Source organism: Ascaphus truei, chromosome 13 (genome assembly GCF_040206685.1).
Source record: "Ascaphus truei isolate aAscTru1 chromosome 13, aAscTru1.hap1, whole genome shotgun sequence".
In the NCBI taxonomy this organism is placed as follows: domain Eukaryota; kingdom Metazoa; phylum Chordata; class Amphibia; order Anura; family Ascaphidae; genus Ascaphus; species Ascaphus truei.
This window is the reverse complement of record NC_134495.1, coordinates 37,508,764-37,524,822: the sequence shown is the minus strand read 5'-3', so window position 1 is coordinate 37,524,822 and position 16,059 is coordinate 37,508,764. Positions and strand designations below refer to the sequence as shown.

Sequence of the window (16,059 nt, the reverse complement as noted above, 5' to 3'; positions counted from 1 at the left end):
ACCAACCTCACACTGATGAGACCCATCACGGCTGAAACATGTCTGTGAGTGGTCTGTACTTGCTTTGCTAGTCCCATGCTGTGCTTAAAAGCTGTGTGAACGGCAATTCATTTGCTTAAATGGGCTCCATGTGAATGGATATTCCAGACAAAAGGTGACACATTGTGTGCTCATTTGCATGTCATTTCCCAGAATCCCTTGCTGCAGTTGGAGCACTGAATGCTAGGTGATAATGGTTGAAAGGCAGGGTTGCAGACCTCTCTAAGACATGTGAATGTGCTTACAAGTGATATTCTTTATTGGCTATATATATATTTGTAGTGCTGCTCTAAATCATTTCAATGGATTTATCTTAATGCAACCACGTTAAATATCTGTACTAAAGAATACATTTCACAAGTGTTTGGGAAGAGAAGGATGGCGGATTTTCTTTCTTTCTAGATAATAATTTGTGGAGGTGTTAATTATGTGCTTCTATTTCTATTTATTTTAGGTAAAATAACATGGTGGTTACATGGCAGATGGGTCCTGGATGAAGTCCCAAGTGTTATATTGCCCTGTTGTTGAATTCAGCACCTTCAACATACCGTGCTGATCTGCTCTCTGTAAATACTGTGTGACCTTGAACCCACCTTGCCGATTAATAACCTCCTATTGTGTAAATAACATAAAGCTGTTCTGTGGATCTTCCAGATTACTGTAAATGTGTATGACATGTCAAAATAAAAAATATATTATATTAACATGAATATGACATGATGGAGATTTTGTTTTGGCTACAAATTGAATAACAGTTGTGACTGTTAATGGTGGAGTTACTTGAAACGCAGATTCATACTGGAGCTATCTCTTCGTGGAATGGATCTGTGGGCCTGGCGGTGTCTGAGGAACCTGTCCATGAGCACGTGACGTAACACTGGCTATTCATGCCATGTGATGTCCATCTGTAGGTTCTTTAAACACTGCACCGTTTCAGGCTGTGTATGAGTATGTGTGAGGCATGTATAACATTGGTTTTTAACGTCCACCACTGAATTTTCAGAGCGTCTTCTATGTCAATTTACATTTGAAATTGTGACCACGGTGTTAACCATGAATATTCAACTTTCTAGGTTCAATTCCTGCTTGGGTCACTTGGGAGGTTATCTATTCAACTGCAATAGTGCCGATCGGGCCACAAAGACGATAGTTTCCCCCGATCTCCACTATCAAAGTTCAATGAATACTGTAATCTCCAAGTGAAAATAATAATAATAATAATAATAATAATAATAAAATAATACATTAACCCAGTGGTGAAGACAAAAACAGGACTTGCGCTCATGAGTGATTATGATAGGAAAAGTGATTTAACATAAAGGTATGTAGAAAATATACAATACAACCTTAACGAGTGAGGTTTTGTGCAGCTGGTCTGTGGGGATGGCTCAAACACCAAAGCTACATGGAAACAAAAAAAGAACAGCGCAAAAAAACCATTGTGTAGTGTATTAAAAAATTATTTATAATATAAAGGTGAGTATTGCACGTACATCAAAATTAAGGGTTAATAGCATGACATGTTAGGGACATGTTACCACTCTGCAGGCACAGCAGGATTCAGACACCGGTTGCAGGACGTTCACCCTCAGAGTGCTGGTGTAAGATTCCAAAGTAAGCAGCTCAGCGTTGGGGAACCTTCCCACACCGTCACGGAGCTCTCAGCAGCGTTGGGGAACCTTCCCACACGGTCACGGAGCTCTCAGCAGGGTAGATCGCCACGCTGCTTCCGGGTTACTCCACGCCGGCGTGTGGCGTCATCAGGCAGCGTCTCTAAGCCGGTCGCGTCTTTGATGCGTCACTGTCTCACATTCAGCAGTCCAGCGGCACACAGAGTCCCAAACACGTCCCGTAGCAGAACAAATGTTCAATTTAAAACCACAATGGGGATGCAAATAGTAAGAATAAAGGAACGCGCCCTCTCCTACGCGTTTCGTACTTCCGTACTTCGTCAGGGAATGAAGGAGGAGGTTCCGAGGGCGGTTCTTATACACACAGCATTACTGCTATTGGCCGGGCTAATTGACTTCAACTCCCCCCACCTGGAGAGACACTTAGTCATCCCGTGGGGGCGCTCGAACAACAATTAAACAAACATAAGATAAACACTAAAATTAATAAACTTTAATATCATATATTAATGCAGACAGGCTCTAAAAATAAAGAAACAAAAGTTAAACACACCAAACTATCACAATTTAAAATGATGTATATTGCTATCTCGCAGTTTAAAAATAAACCATAGATTTACATATGACTTCTAGCAAATGTATATAGCTTCATATGGAAATCTATATGCTAATGAAATGGTGAAGGAATAGATCTTAGGGGATGGACATAGTTAGAGAAATTCAGAGAAAGAGAATACCTACATTTTTTATAGTATAAAACTCGCAATTGAGTAAAAATAGTATATATAACTAAAAGCACTGGTATTTAAGGATTAATTAAAAAAGGGACCATACGTCAATCTCCTCATTGAGACCTGATGGAGACAAAGTCTGGAGTTTATATATCCACAAACTTTCTTGTTTGGACAGTTTTTTATCTCTGTCTCCACCACGTCTTCCTGATTGTACAGTCTGGATACCTATATATGTTAAGAGTGAGGGGTCACAGTCATGTTTGATCTTAAAATGCCTAGACACGCTATGTTGTTCAAATCCTAGTCTAATATTTCTAGCGTGTTCTAGAATCCTCACTCTTAGAAATCTTTTGGTTCGCCCTACATATTGATATCCGCAAGGACACTGTAATAAGTAAACCACATATGTGGTTTTGCAAGAAATACAATCTTTTACTGTAAACTTTTCCTTTGTTGCATTGGATACAAATGATTTACGGTTGGAATTTAACATTGAACAGGCTTTGCACTTCCCGCAGCAATAGTTGCCGTTTGGTTTGCTTGGCATCCATGGTACCGCTAATGATGTATTCAGTGAAGTGCCAATATCGCTGGGCGCTAGGAAGTGTTTGAGCGTCTTTGCCCGACGGTAAATAAAGCTTGGATTTTTCTGGAGGGAGGGGCCCAATACGGGATCATTACAGAGAATATTCCAGTTCCTGTTTATTATTTTTTGTACGCTAGTGCTGACTGAGCTAAACTCTGTAATGAAAGGGATTCTGATTGTTGCATCTACTTCATCATTTATAATTCAGAAAGATAGGCAAAATGAACACCAGAGGGCAAATACACCCCCTAAGAAAGACTATGAGCAAGCATCCCCTAGGAAATCCCTTTTTCTGGAGGAACTCAAACAGAGATATTTGGGTTCGAAAGAAAGGGGGAATACAGCAAAAGAGAAAGAGAAGAAAAATATAGAGACTCCCAGGTCGCAAAAAAGACACCACTCACCAGAAGAGGAACAAGAGCAGGGTGTAAGACCAAAACAAAGAAGAGAGTCGAATTAATTAATAACGAATCTTTTAAAGGTATTTTTAACTTATCTAATGTTGATCTCACTCTATGTCAGAAACTGGTTCTAAGTAAAGGACTTAAATTTTCACAGTCAAGTGGTCCAAATGGTTTTCAATTATTCTCAGATCTGCACAAGTTCACTAGGAACTTGACACTGAAGAGGCATTTCCTTAAAAAAGAGATAGGAAACGATCTGATTAATATAAGTACTGCTATAGATCCCATTGATACAGACCCACTTGTGACACTTTGTCAACATAGTGATTTCAAACCACCCTCAAGGTTTTATCCAGCCCAAAGCAAAGGGAGTTTTATCGATTCGTTTTTTAATATAGTTAATAATGAATTTATATCACTGGTAAATAATTTTAAACCATCCGACATACCTCATAACCTCAGTTATCAAGAACATCTGGCACTGAAAGAACTTCAGGATAGAAAGGACTTAATTATAAGACAGGCTGATAAAGGTGGAGGAGTAGTGATCCAAAACCGTGCAAGCTATGAAAAGGAGGCCATGCGCATTCTGAATGACCCTGGCAACTATAGTAAATTAAGTCAGGATCCGACAAATAAGTTTGTCTCTGAGCTAAAGAGCCTTCTTGATGAGGCTGTTGCATCCACAGTATTGTCTAAATCTGAATACCAATTTTTGAATGTTTTATTTCCCACCATTCCAGTGTACTACCACCTTCCTAAGATACACAAGGCCTCTATCGATCCACCGGGTAGACCCATAATCTCCGGAATTGGATCCGTAACGTCAAACTTGTCACAGTATGTGGATTTTTTCCTACAAAAATATGTGAAAATACTGCCATCTTACATTAAAGATACCACTGCCGTTCTAAACCTAGTCAAAACAATCCAATGGCAGGAAGGTTACAGATGGGCAACGTTTGACGTCCAATCCCTTTATACATGTATTCCCCATGATAAAGGGATTGAGGCAATAAAAGAGACGTTATCTAAAGACATGGATCTTCACCCTCTAAATTGTGATTTTATTATCGACGCCATCACTTTTATATTGTCACACAACTACTTTCTATTTTTAAATCAGTTTTATCTACAGTTGTGTGGCACAGCCATGGGGACGCGATTTGCTCCCAGTTATGCGAACATATACATGGGGATATGGGAAGCTAACTTCATTTGGCATAATAACCCATTCGTCAATCGGGTTATTGTATGGCAAAGATATATCGATGACGTCTTGTGTGTCTGGGAGGGTGGTGAGGACACCTTGGAGCTCTTTAAGGTCTATCTGAACCAAAACGATTACAACTTGAAATTTACATCTGAGTCACATGTTAGTCAGATAGACTTTCTAGACCTTAGTTTAATGTCAAGGGTTGGTGAAAATATTAACAAAAACTTTTTTTTAAAAAGTGGATTGCAACAGCTTCCTTTTGTCATCCAGTAATCACAAAAGATCCTGGGTTGACAACATACCCAAAAGTCAGTTTATGCGTATCAAACGCAACTGCAGTCTCCAGGCTGACTTTCAAACCCAATCGGTCACCCTTTTTAAAAAATTCCTGGAACGTGGGTATGATAAGGCTCTTTTGCTCAGCTCACTCGAAAAAGTTGTCAGAATGGATAGGGACTCACTGCTGATTCAGAATAAAAGAATTATAAATGATGAAGTAGATGCAACAATCAGAATCCCTTTCATTACAGAGTTTAGCTCAGTCAGCACTAGCGTACAAAAAATAATAAACAGGAACTGGAATATTCTCTGTAATGATCCCGTATTGGGCCCCTCCCTCCAGAAAAATCCAAGCTTTATTTACCGTCGGGCAAAGACGCTCAAACACTTCCTAGCGCCCAGCGATATTGGCACTTCACTGAATACATCATTAGCGGTACCATGGATGCCAAGCAAACCAAACGGCAACTACTGCTGCGGGAAGTGCAAAGCCTGTTCAATGTTAAATTCCAACCGTAAATCATTTGTATCCAATGCAACAAAGGAAAAGTTTACAGTAAAAGATTGTATTTCTTGCAAAACCACATATGTGGTTTACTTATTACAGTGTCCTTGCGGATATCAATATGTAGGGCGAACCAAAAGATTTCTAAGAGTGAGGATTCTAGAACACGCTAGAAATATTAGACTAGGATTTGAACAACATAGCGTGTCTAGGCATTTTAAGATCAAACATGACTGTGACCCCTCACTCTTAACATATATAGGTATCCAGACTGTACAATCAGGAAGACGTGGTGGAGACAGAGATAAAAAACTGTCCAAACAAGAAAGTTTGTGGATATATAAACTCCAGACTTTGTCTCCATCAGGTCTCAATGAGGAGATTGACGTATGGTCCCTTTTTTAATTAATCCTTAAATACCAGTGCTTTTAGTTATATATACTATTTTTACTCAATTGCGAGTTTTATACTATAAAAAATGTAGGTATTCTCTTTCTCTGAATTTCTCTAACTATGTCCATCCCCTAAGATCTATTCCTTCACCATTTCATTAGCATATAGATTTCCATATGAAGCTATATACATTTGCTAGAAGTCATATGTAAATCTATGGTTTATTTTTAAACTGCGAGATAGCAATATACATCATTTTAAATTGTGATAGTTTGGTGTGTTTAACTTTTGTTTCTTTATTTTTAGAGCCTGTCTGCATTAATATATGATATTAAAGTTTATTAATTTTAGTGTTTATCTTATGTTTGTTTAATTGTTGTTCGAGCGCCCCCACGGGATGACTAAGTGTCTCTCCAGGTGGGGGGAGTTGAAGTCAATTAGCCCGGCCAATAGCAGTAATGCTGTGTGTATAAGAACCGCCCTCGGAACCTCCTCCTTCATTCCCTGACGAAGTACGGAAGTACGAAACGCGTAGGAGAGGGCGCGTTCCTTTATTCTTACTATTTGCATCCCCATTGTGGTTTTAAATTGAACATTTGTTCTGCTACGGGACGTGTTTGGGACTCTGTGTGCCGCTGGACTGCTGAATGTGAGACAGTGACGCATCAAAGACGCGACCGGCTTAGAGACGCTGCCTGATGACGCCACACGCCGGCGTGGAGTAACCCGGAAGCAGCGTGGCGATCTACCCTGCTGAGAGCTCCGTGACCGTGTGGGAAGGTTCCCCAACGCTGCTGAGAGCTCCGTGACGGTGTGGGAAGGTTCCCCAACGCTGAGCTACTTACTTTGGAATCTTACACCAGCACTCTGAGGGTGAACGTCCTGCAACCGGTGTCTGAATCCTGCTGTGCCTGCAGAGTGGTAACATGTCCCTAACATGTCATGCTATTAACCCTTAATTTTGATGTACGTGCAATACTCACCTTTATATTATAAATAATTTTTTAATACACTACACAATGGTTTTTTTGCGCTGTTCTTTTTTTGTTTCCAATTAACCCAGTGGTGAAGTATTTCCAGCATTACGGGATAATGAGGGTTCTTTTCTAACGCCTCCAACTACAAACCATGGAAAAATCCAGCGGAGTTATTACATTTTGTATGTACAGTATGTATATCTTTATTTATATAGCCATGGGAGTTATTTACTTAAGTGTCCCGGCACCCAGGTCTGTGCAAAACCAGATTTATCAAAGGAAAAACTGCCTTTGCTTTCAATGGGAATCCTTATCTTTGATGAATATTGCTGTTTTTTTAGCACTGGTTTTGTCAATGTATCAATATACAAAGCTATTTAGGGGCATTCATAAGTGACGCCATAACGGATACCTACTAGTTCCTTTCGCCCACTGTAAGGAAGTAACTAATGTGCAGAAATTGGGTCTTCAAAGTGCGCTTTTCTATTTTTAACAATTCTCCAGCAACTGTACCCAGCCTTATACAGCTGTGCCCGGCCTCATACAGCTGTGCCCGGCCTCAAACAGCTGTGCCCGGCCTCATACAGCTATGCCCGGCCTCATACAGCAGTGCGCGACTTCCAACAGCTGTGCCCGGCCTCATACAGCTGTGCCAAGCCGCATACAGCTGTGCCCGGCCTCATACAGCTGTGCCCGGCCTCATACAGCTGTGCCCAGCTTCATACCGCTGTGCCCGGCCTCATACAGCTGTGCCCAGCCTCATACAGTTGTGCTCAGCCTCATACAGCTGTGCCCCGGCTCATACAGCTGTGCCCGGCCTCATACAGCTGTTCCCGGCCTCATACAGCTGTGCCCGGCCTCATACAGCTATGCCCGGCCTCATACAGCTGTGATCTGGCCTCATACAGCTGTGCCCGGCCTCATACAGCTGTTCCCGGCCTCATACAGCTGTGCCCGGCCTCATACAGCTGTGATCTGGCCTCATACAGCTGTGCCCGGCCTTATACAGCTGTGTCCCAGCCTCATAAAGCTGTGATCTGCCTCATACTACTGTACCCCGCCTCATACAGCTGTGCCCGGCCTCATACAGCTTTGTCTGGCCTCATAAACCTGTGCCCGGCCTCATACAACTGTGCCCCGACCTCATACAGCTGTGCCTGGCCTCACTCAGCTGTGCCAGGCCTCATACAGCTGTGCCCATCCTCATACACTGTACCCAGCCTCATACCACTGTGCCAGGCCTCATACAGCTGTGCCTGGCCTCATACAGCTGTGCTCCGGCTTCATACAGCTGTGTGTGGCCTCATACAGTTGTGCTCTGGCCTCATACAGCTGTGCCCCGGCCTCATACAGCTGTGCACCGACCTCATACAGCTGTGCCTGGCCTCATTCAGCTGTGCCCCTGCGTCATACAGCTGTGCCCATCCTCATACACTGTACAAAACCTCATACCGCTGTGCCAGGCCTCATACAGCTGTGCCCGGCCTCATAAGCTGTGTCCCAGCCTCATACAGCTGTGATCTGCCTTATACAGCTGTGCCTGGCCTCATACAGCTGTGTCTGGCCTCATACACCTGTGCCCGGCCTAAAACAGCTGTGCCTGGCCTCATTCAGTTGTGCCCCGGCGTCATACAGCTGTGCCCATCCTCATACACTGTACCCAGCCTCATACCACTGTGCCAAGCCTCATACAGCTGTGCCCGGCCTCATACAGCTGTGCTCTGGCCTAATACAGATGTGGGAAGCGCAGGTGTCACCGTATGTGGAAAAAATATATATATAGCGTAATCTATTCAACGGAAAAAAACAACTGAAAAAACAGCAAATGGGGACTCACAATTTTGCAAAATAATACGAGCAATATGAATATGATGTGGAAGACTTGCTAGATGAGAGTTGCCAAACTTCAACAGGACAGGCCCTCAATGAAAAAGATGACACTCTAAGTGCAACATTGCATGTTCACCATAAAATACATTTATATAGCAATAAATATTGCACTCACATTTGGCACAATGTGCATAGACACATAAAATTATAGATGCAAAGCTTCTGGGTCACCGTCAGCTCCACTCTCGAAATCGCGTCGCGTCACTTCCGGTTTGGGCCGTCGCGTCACTTCCGGTTTTCGATCGATCGAAAAAGATGTTAAACACGATTCAGAGGGGGTTCTGGGGACACACCAATGCTGCTGCTGCTGTTCACTCAACGCGTTTCGCTTGTAACCAAGCTTCGTCAGGAGTCTAATTTGATGCTTTTGAGCTTAAAATATATATACACCTCTAATGGGTTCTGATTGGATGATAGAATCATTCAAAGCTTCTCATTGGTTAAATTATCCTGATTGGCTAGTGGGCGGGACAACTATCCTCATTGCTAACTTCTTTAAAACATCAATTGAAAAACTTTATTAATAATATCACAAAAATACACTACAATACTAACTAATACATCTAAAAATACTAACTAATACATATCAAAATTATCTCATAAATAAACAATATTAAATCTATACACTTATTGTATTCTTTAACAAATGATCTGTGAGGGTATTTTCTAATATATCTCTATTTCTAAGAAAATATATCACAAATGGAATGAGGTAAAAGAGATAAAAGAGATTGGGGGAGACAAGAGGAAAGTTCAAATTAATATGGCTCAGACATAATCATACATAAAATACATACACATAAGTAATATTCTACAAAATACCATAAAATATAAATATTTATAAAAATTTATAGAACTATATCTGAATATAAAGGTACATATAAGATACATATGAACTACTAAAAACATTATCTTAAATATCTTTATATAGTTTTCTTCATCATAATTAATACAGTATAATATATCATAGGAACACATAGGAAATTATCTTAACACACTATTTAAAAAAATTTTTTTTTTAAACTATTCTAAAAAAAACTATTTTAAAACTATTATATTTAAATAGGAAGAAACACACAGGGCTAAATAAAAACACCAATCTCTATATCAGCATTCAAACCTGCCGGGTTTAGTGTTTTTAGGCGGTGAATCCAAATGGTTTCTCTTTTAATTAATTCTTTCGCACGATCACCCCCTCTCCAATTAGGGGGAACATGTTCAATGCCTTTGATAGTTAAATCCTTTGGATTAGACGCATGATAGAGATTAAAATGTTTTGGAACACTGCTCTAACTTTCAAAGCACGGGTGGTTTGTCCTACATATTGGAAACCGCAGGTACATTCTAATAAATAAATGACGAAATTTGTATTACAATTAATAAATTGTTTAATTTTAAATACGTCATTTGTTATATTTGACTTAAATGTATTCTTCATCCCTTTACAGCAAAAATCACAAACTTTACATTTACCGCATGAGTAAAAACCTTGCGGGCTCTTTAGCCATGTTGACTCTTGCGTGTTCTCTTTTTTAATTTTGAGTACACTCTGTGCTAATTTTTGTTTTAAATTCTTTGCTCTTGTGAAAACAATATTTGGCCTTTCTGGTAAAACACTACCCAATACTGGGTCGTTTTGCAAAATGTGCCAGTGTTTGTTCAGGGCCTGTTTGATTTTATTAGCATCCCAATTGTATTGTGTTACAACAGTGGTCGTAAAGTCTGTCTTTTTGCTTGTCTTAGGGATGGAAGGTTTTGTCAGATGTTGTCTATCCATTGTGTCTGTTTTCAATTTCGCCTCTCTAATATTTGCTTGACTGTACTTTTTTTCTATGAACTTATTTTTTAATAACTCTGATTGTTCCTCATAAATTTCTGTTTTTGTGCAATTTCTTTTCATCCTCATAAATTGTCCTTGAGGAACATTAGAGATCCACCTTGGGTGATGGCAGCTACTATTTAATATATAATTGTTGCTGTCCACTGATTTAAAAAATGTTTTAGTTAATATATTATTCTCTTCGATATAAATAACAAGGTCCAAAAATTCAGCACTAGGGGCATCATGCAGTAAGCGGCGGAAAGGCACTTTTCGCCACTTTCCCGCCAAAAAAGCCTATCCGTATTCAGTAAGGGGCGAGAAAGTGGCGAAATTAAAAAAATCCGCCTTTTTAGTTGGCGGTTTTTTTTTTCCCGCCGGTGGCGAGGCGAGAAGGCATTTTCTGCCAAAAAATGAAAAATTTTCCGCCACGCTGTATTCTAGTAGTGGCGAGTAACTAAGCGGAGCTATTCGCCACTCTAGAATGGCGTTTTAATGGCGGATCAGCCACGCAAGAAAAAGTTGGCAAGTTGCTGGTGAGAGGCGGCGGATGAGTGGCGGATCGGCACTTAGAAAAATTCTGGCCTTTTTCCTGGCTGGGATTGATGCCGGGGGTCTCCGGAGTTGATACCCATTAATACCAGCACCGGACCCCCCCCGGCATGCATCCAAGGCAGGAAAAATGCATTTAAAGCCCACTTCATTACCTTAGCTGCTTACCGCTAAGGTATTGAAGGGGTTAAACAGCCGTGCCAGATTTATTGTGGGTAGCGGGGGTGGGTGAAGGGGGTATTTGGCCATTGTTGTTTGTTTAGGGCTTGCGGGGGGGTTGCGGGTGCACTTAACCCCTTCACGACCGTAGCAGTTAATACCGCTACGGTCATGAAGGGGTTAAGGGCTCCAGCTACCCACCCACAAGCCCTTAACAAACCACCGTTGGGGCTAATACCCCCTTCACCCACCCCCACTACCCACAATAAAAAATAATCCCACACAGCAGCCCCACACTAAATAATTAAATAAATCTAAATAAATAAATATCTCTATATAAATAAATAAATAAATATATATATATAACCCCAACAACACCTATCCCCCCCTAACATACAGTATAGTAATGGGCACAATGACTATTATCCACAAATGGATAATAGTGCAGTTGTCCATTTAAAATACATACAGAACAATAAAGACATTAAATACATATAGCACTCACCCATGTCCGGCTGCCACGATGAAGGCCATCCTCATCTTCATCCTGCTAATGCCCCATCCGCTTCTGCAAAACAGACACAAGAATAAAAACATCCCATGTAATGTCCCCTAACCCCTTAATCACCATAGCGGTTATTAACCGCTACAGTCATTAAGGGGTTAACCCACCATCACCCACATACCTCCCCCACTAACCCCCCACCCCCTGAGGCCTAACCACCCTCACCCACTACCCACAAGGGAGTCCAACCACATATCCTTCGGGCCAATACCCCCTCCCCCCAGCACATACAGTACAATAATGTGCCAATTAATTATTATCCACATAGGGATAATACATTATTTGGCCATTATTAAACACATTAAATACCGTAGTAAAATAACTAACCTCTTCAATAAGAAGGCCCCGTCGCCAGCATCATCCTTGTATTCCGTTGCCAAAATAATAAATAGCCAATACAGTTCAATGACATTCACATATCAATGAACCCCTTAATCACCTTATCGGGTACTAACCTCAAAGGTAATTAAGGGGTTAAGCCATCCTGCAATGGCAACACCACTTATCCATAACATCCTCAATGAATTAAAATGCAATTACCTAAACAAATCTAATGTAATCATTCAATTTAAAGCATCAAATGCCAATCCATATTCTCAAATGCCACTTAAAACATTGCATTTACATTGTATACATGCTGCCTAAAATGTAAGCTGCATGTAGACGCAACAAATCAATGTTAAAAATACAATATTCCAATTAAAATAGCATTACATCACAAGAAGTATACTTTGTAATCCAATAAAGTCACCATCAATCAATTAACATACATGAATTACATCCCAAAACCATTAAAATAGCATCCACTTACCAGGGAATTTGTGCACCCTGATTACCTTTATAGCAAAGGTAAGTATGATACTGGCTTTAGCCAGATTTTAATTGCACTACTCACATAAGCTCATGCTTTATTTAACCCCTTCAGGGATTTAACACTTTTTTCACTACTCCATGGGACAATTATTACATATATATACAGTATAGTGTAGGTACCTGCATTAAATGGGTTGCCTTGACTTGGCATGCAGGCTTACAAATGCTTTGGCCAAAGGGTTTAACCAAATACCATTTTGCATGAGAATATTATTTTATCTTAGCCTAATTGGTAGGAGCGCAGGAATCGTTCTTTTTGTTTTTCTATATGTAAGGCCTATCTTTTTTCCTGCAGCAAACTTCTATAGGGAGGAGCGCGATATTATGTACAGTTTCTCATACAGCTGTGCCTGGCCTCATACAGCTGTGCCTGGCCTCATACAGCTGTGCCCGGCCTCATACAGCTGTGCCTGGCCTCATACAGCTGTGCCTGGCCTCATACAGCTGTGCCTGGCCTCATACAGCTGTGCCTGGCCTCATACAGCTGTGCCTGGCCTCATACAGCTTTGCTCTGGCCTCATACAGCTGTGCCCTGCCTCATACAGCTGTGCCCCGACCTCATACAGCTGTGCTCTGGCCAAATACAGATGTGTCCCAGCTTCATACAACTGTGCCCCAGCCTCATACAGCTGTGCCTGGCCTCATACAGCTGTGCCTGGCCTCATACAGCTGTGCCTGGCCTCATACAGCTGTGCTCCGGCTTCATACAGCTGTGCCTGGCCTCATACAGCTGTGCTCCGGCTTCATACAGCTGTGCTACGGCCTAATACAGCTGTGCTCTGGCCTTATACTGCTGTGCCCCAGCCTCATACAGCTGTGCTACGGCCTAATACAGCTGTGCTCTGGCCTTATACTGCTGTGCCCCAGCCTCATACATCTGTGCCTGGCCTCATACAGCTGTGCTACGGCCTAATACAGCTTTGCTCTGGCCTCATACAGCTGTGCCCCGGCCTCATACAGCTGTGCTCCGGCCTCGTGCAGCTGTGCTCTGGCCTCATACAGCTGTGCCCAGCCTCATACAGCTGTGCCCGGCCTCGTGCAGCTGTGCCTGGCCTCATACAGCTGTGCTCTGGCCTCATACAGCTGTGCCCCGACCTCATACAGCTGTGCTCCTTCCTCATACAGCTGTGCTCCTTCCTCATACAGCGGTGCCCGGTGTCATACAGCTGTGATCTGGTCTCAAACAGCTGTGACCGGCGTCATACAGCTGTGATCTTGCCTCATACAGCTGTGCCCCGGCCTCATACAGCTGTGCTCTGGCCTCATACAGCTGTGCCCCGGCCTCGTGCAGCTGTGCCTGGCCTCGTACAGCTGTGCTCTGGCCTCATACAGCTGTGCCCCGACCTCATACAGCTGTGCTCCTTCCTCATACAGCTGTGCTCCTTCCTCATACAGCGGTGCCCGGTGTCATACAACTGTGATCTGGTCTCAAACAGCTATGACCGGCGTCATACAGCTGTGATCTTGCCTCATACAGCTGTGCCAGGCCTCATAAAGCTGTGTCCGGCCTTATACAGCTGTGTCCTGGCCTCATACAGCTGTGTCCTGGCCTCATACAGCTGAGTCCTGGCCTCATACAGCTGTGACCGGCCTCATACAGCTGTGCCTGGCCTCATACAGCTGTGCCTGGCCTAATTCAGCTGTGTCCCAACCTCATACAGCTGTGATCTGGCCTCATAAAGCTGTTCCCGGCCTCATAAGCTGTGTCCCAGCCTCATACAACTGTGATCTGGCCTCATACTGCTGTACCCAGCATCATACAGCTGTGCCTGGCCTCATACAGCTGTGTCCCAGCCTCATACAACTGTGATCTGCCTCATACTGCTGTACCCTGCCTCATACAGCTGTGATCTGGCCTCATACAGCGGTGTCCGGCCTCATACAGCTGTGCCCGGCCTCATACAGCGGTGTCCGGCCTCATACAGCTGTGCCCGGCCTCATACAGCTGTGCCTGGCCTCATACAGCTGTGCCTGGCCTCATACAGCTGTGCCCCGGCCTCATTCAGCTGTGCTCTGGCCTCATACAGCTGTGCCCGGCCTCATACAGCTGTGCCCAGCCTCATACAGCTGTGCCCGGCCTCATACAGCTATGCCACGGATTCATATAGCTGCTCCCTGGCCTCATACAGATGTGCTCTGGCCTCAGACAGCTGTGCCCAGTGTCATACAGCTGTGATCTGGCCTCATACAGCTGTGCCCGGCCTCATACAGCTGTGCCCGGCCTCATACAGCTGTGCCCGGCCTCATACAGCTGTGCCCCGGCCTCATACAGCTGTGCCCCGGCCTCATACAGCTGTGCCCGGCCTCATACAGCTGTGCCACGGATTCATATAGCTGCTCCCTGGCCTCATACAGATGTGATCTGGCCTCAGACAGCTGTGCCCCGGCCTCATACAGCTGTTCCCTGGCCTCATACAGTTGTGCCTGATTTATAACCAGAGAAATTACGGGGCTTATTCCAAAACCTGAATTCACAGCTATTGCCAGGCTGTGATCGAGTCCCTGTTATAGTCTTGAGCTAACATATCTGGGGGGTTATGTACTAGCCTCTTAGCTGCAAAATGGGGGCAAAATCTGTGACAAGAATTGCACCAGACTTATCTGAGTGGGATTCCTTGTCCTTGATGACTGTGGCTCTCTTTCACTGGTTTGGAGCTTCTTCTTCAGTAAATAGAAACCCATAAGTCTTATCTTGTGCAAAACAACCACCCCCGATTAATCCCATAAAGAAGTCCAGATATTAGCACATAACATATGATAACTATTATTATCTAGCAGGAACATTTTATCTTCTACATCCAGGAGACTTCCTTTAAGTTCCCATTGAATAGAGAACAGCAGCAGGTAATGTGTAGTGTGAATTACAGGTTGAATGGACTCTTCTTTGCTCTTCTTTCAGCTGAGAAAACTAGTGGCACCATCTTTCCTCTGATCCCATGCTGTGTCCAAAGCCCACCCCAGAAGGAGGTCACTATAGGCTGCCTTCTTAAAGACAATATGCCAGCTCCAGGTGCTTTACTTTGGAGGTCAGATAAAACTATAACAGAGAAAGTAAAATCATTCCCAGCAGTGACTGATAAGAATGGATTCTCTTCTCGGAGCAGTCAGATGACCATCCAATCCAAAGACTGGGAAAGTAAGACCTTCACCTGTTCTGAGGAGAGAGGTGGAAACAGAAGAGATTTGTCCAAAAGAGGTAAGTAGGGTGAAGGTGAAGACGTTTGTCAGAGTGTGGGAAGAGATTGGATGAAATGATAAGATTGTATGTTGCTGCATACAGAGAGCTTTCACTTTAGTGGATATTAAGTGACCAGTTCAGGCAAAACTGATTGAGATGACACAAGTGTGTTTATAGTTATCTTCTGCTATCTGTCTCTGGGGTTTCTTCTGTATGACAGTTGGAACCCTTCTCTGTCCACAAAGTCTAAGGGAGCATC

The 16,059-nt window shown here is 43.0% G+C and overlaps 1 protein-coding gene across 1 annotated transcript in view; it reads left to right on the top strand.

Moving 5' to 3' along the window:
* LOC142464639 (uncharacterized) overlaps positions 1-16,059 on the top strand; it is a 102,797-nt gene that overhangs the window by 19,017 nt on the left and 67,721 nt on the right. Inside the window, exons 7-14 of the mRNA XM_075568005.1 lie at positions 831-910; positions 3,857-4,005; positions 5,233-5,404; positions 7,269-7,796; positions 13,007-13,334; positions 13,427-14,123; positions 14,376-14,855; positions 15,522-15,818. Coding sequence (XP_075424120.1) covers positions 831-910; positions 3,857-4,005; positions 5,233-5,404; positions 7,269-7,796; positions 13,007-13,334; positions 13,427-14,123; positions 14,376-14,855; positions 15,522-15,818 — 2,731 coding nt within the window. The remainder of the gene's footprint in view (positions 1-830; positions 911-3,856; positions 4,006-5,232; positions 5,405-7,268; positions 7,797-13,006; positions 13,335-13,426; positions 14,124-14,375; positions 14,856-15,521; positions 15,819-16,059) is intronic.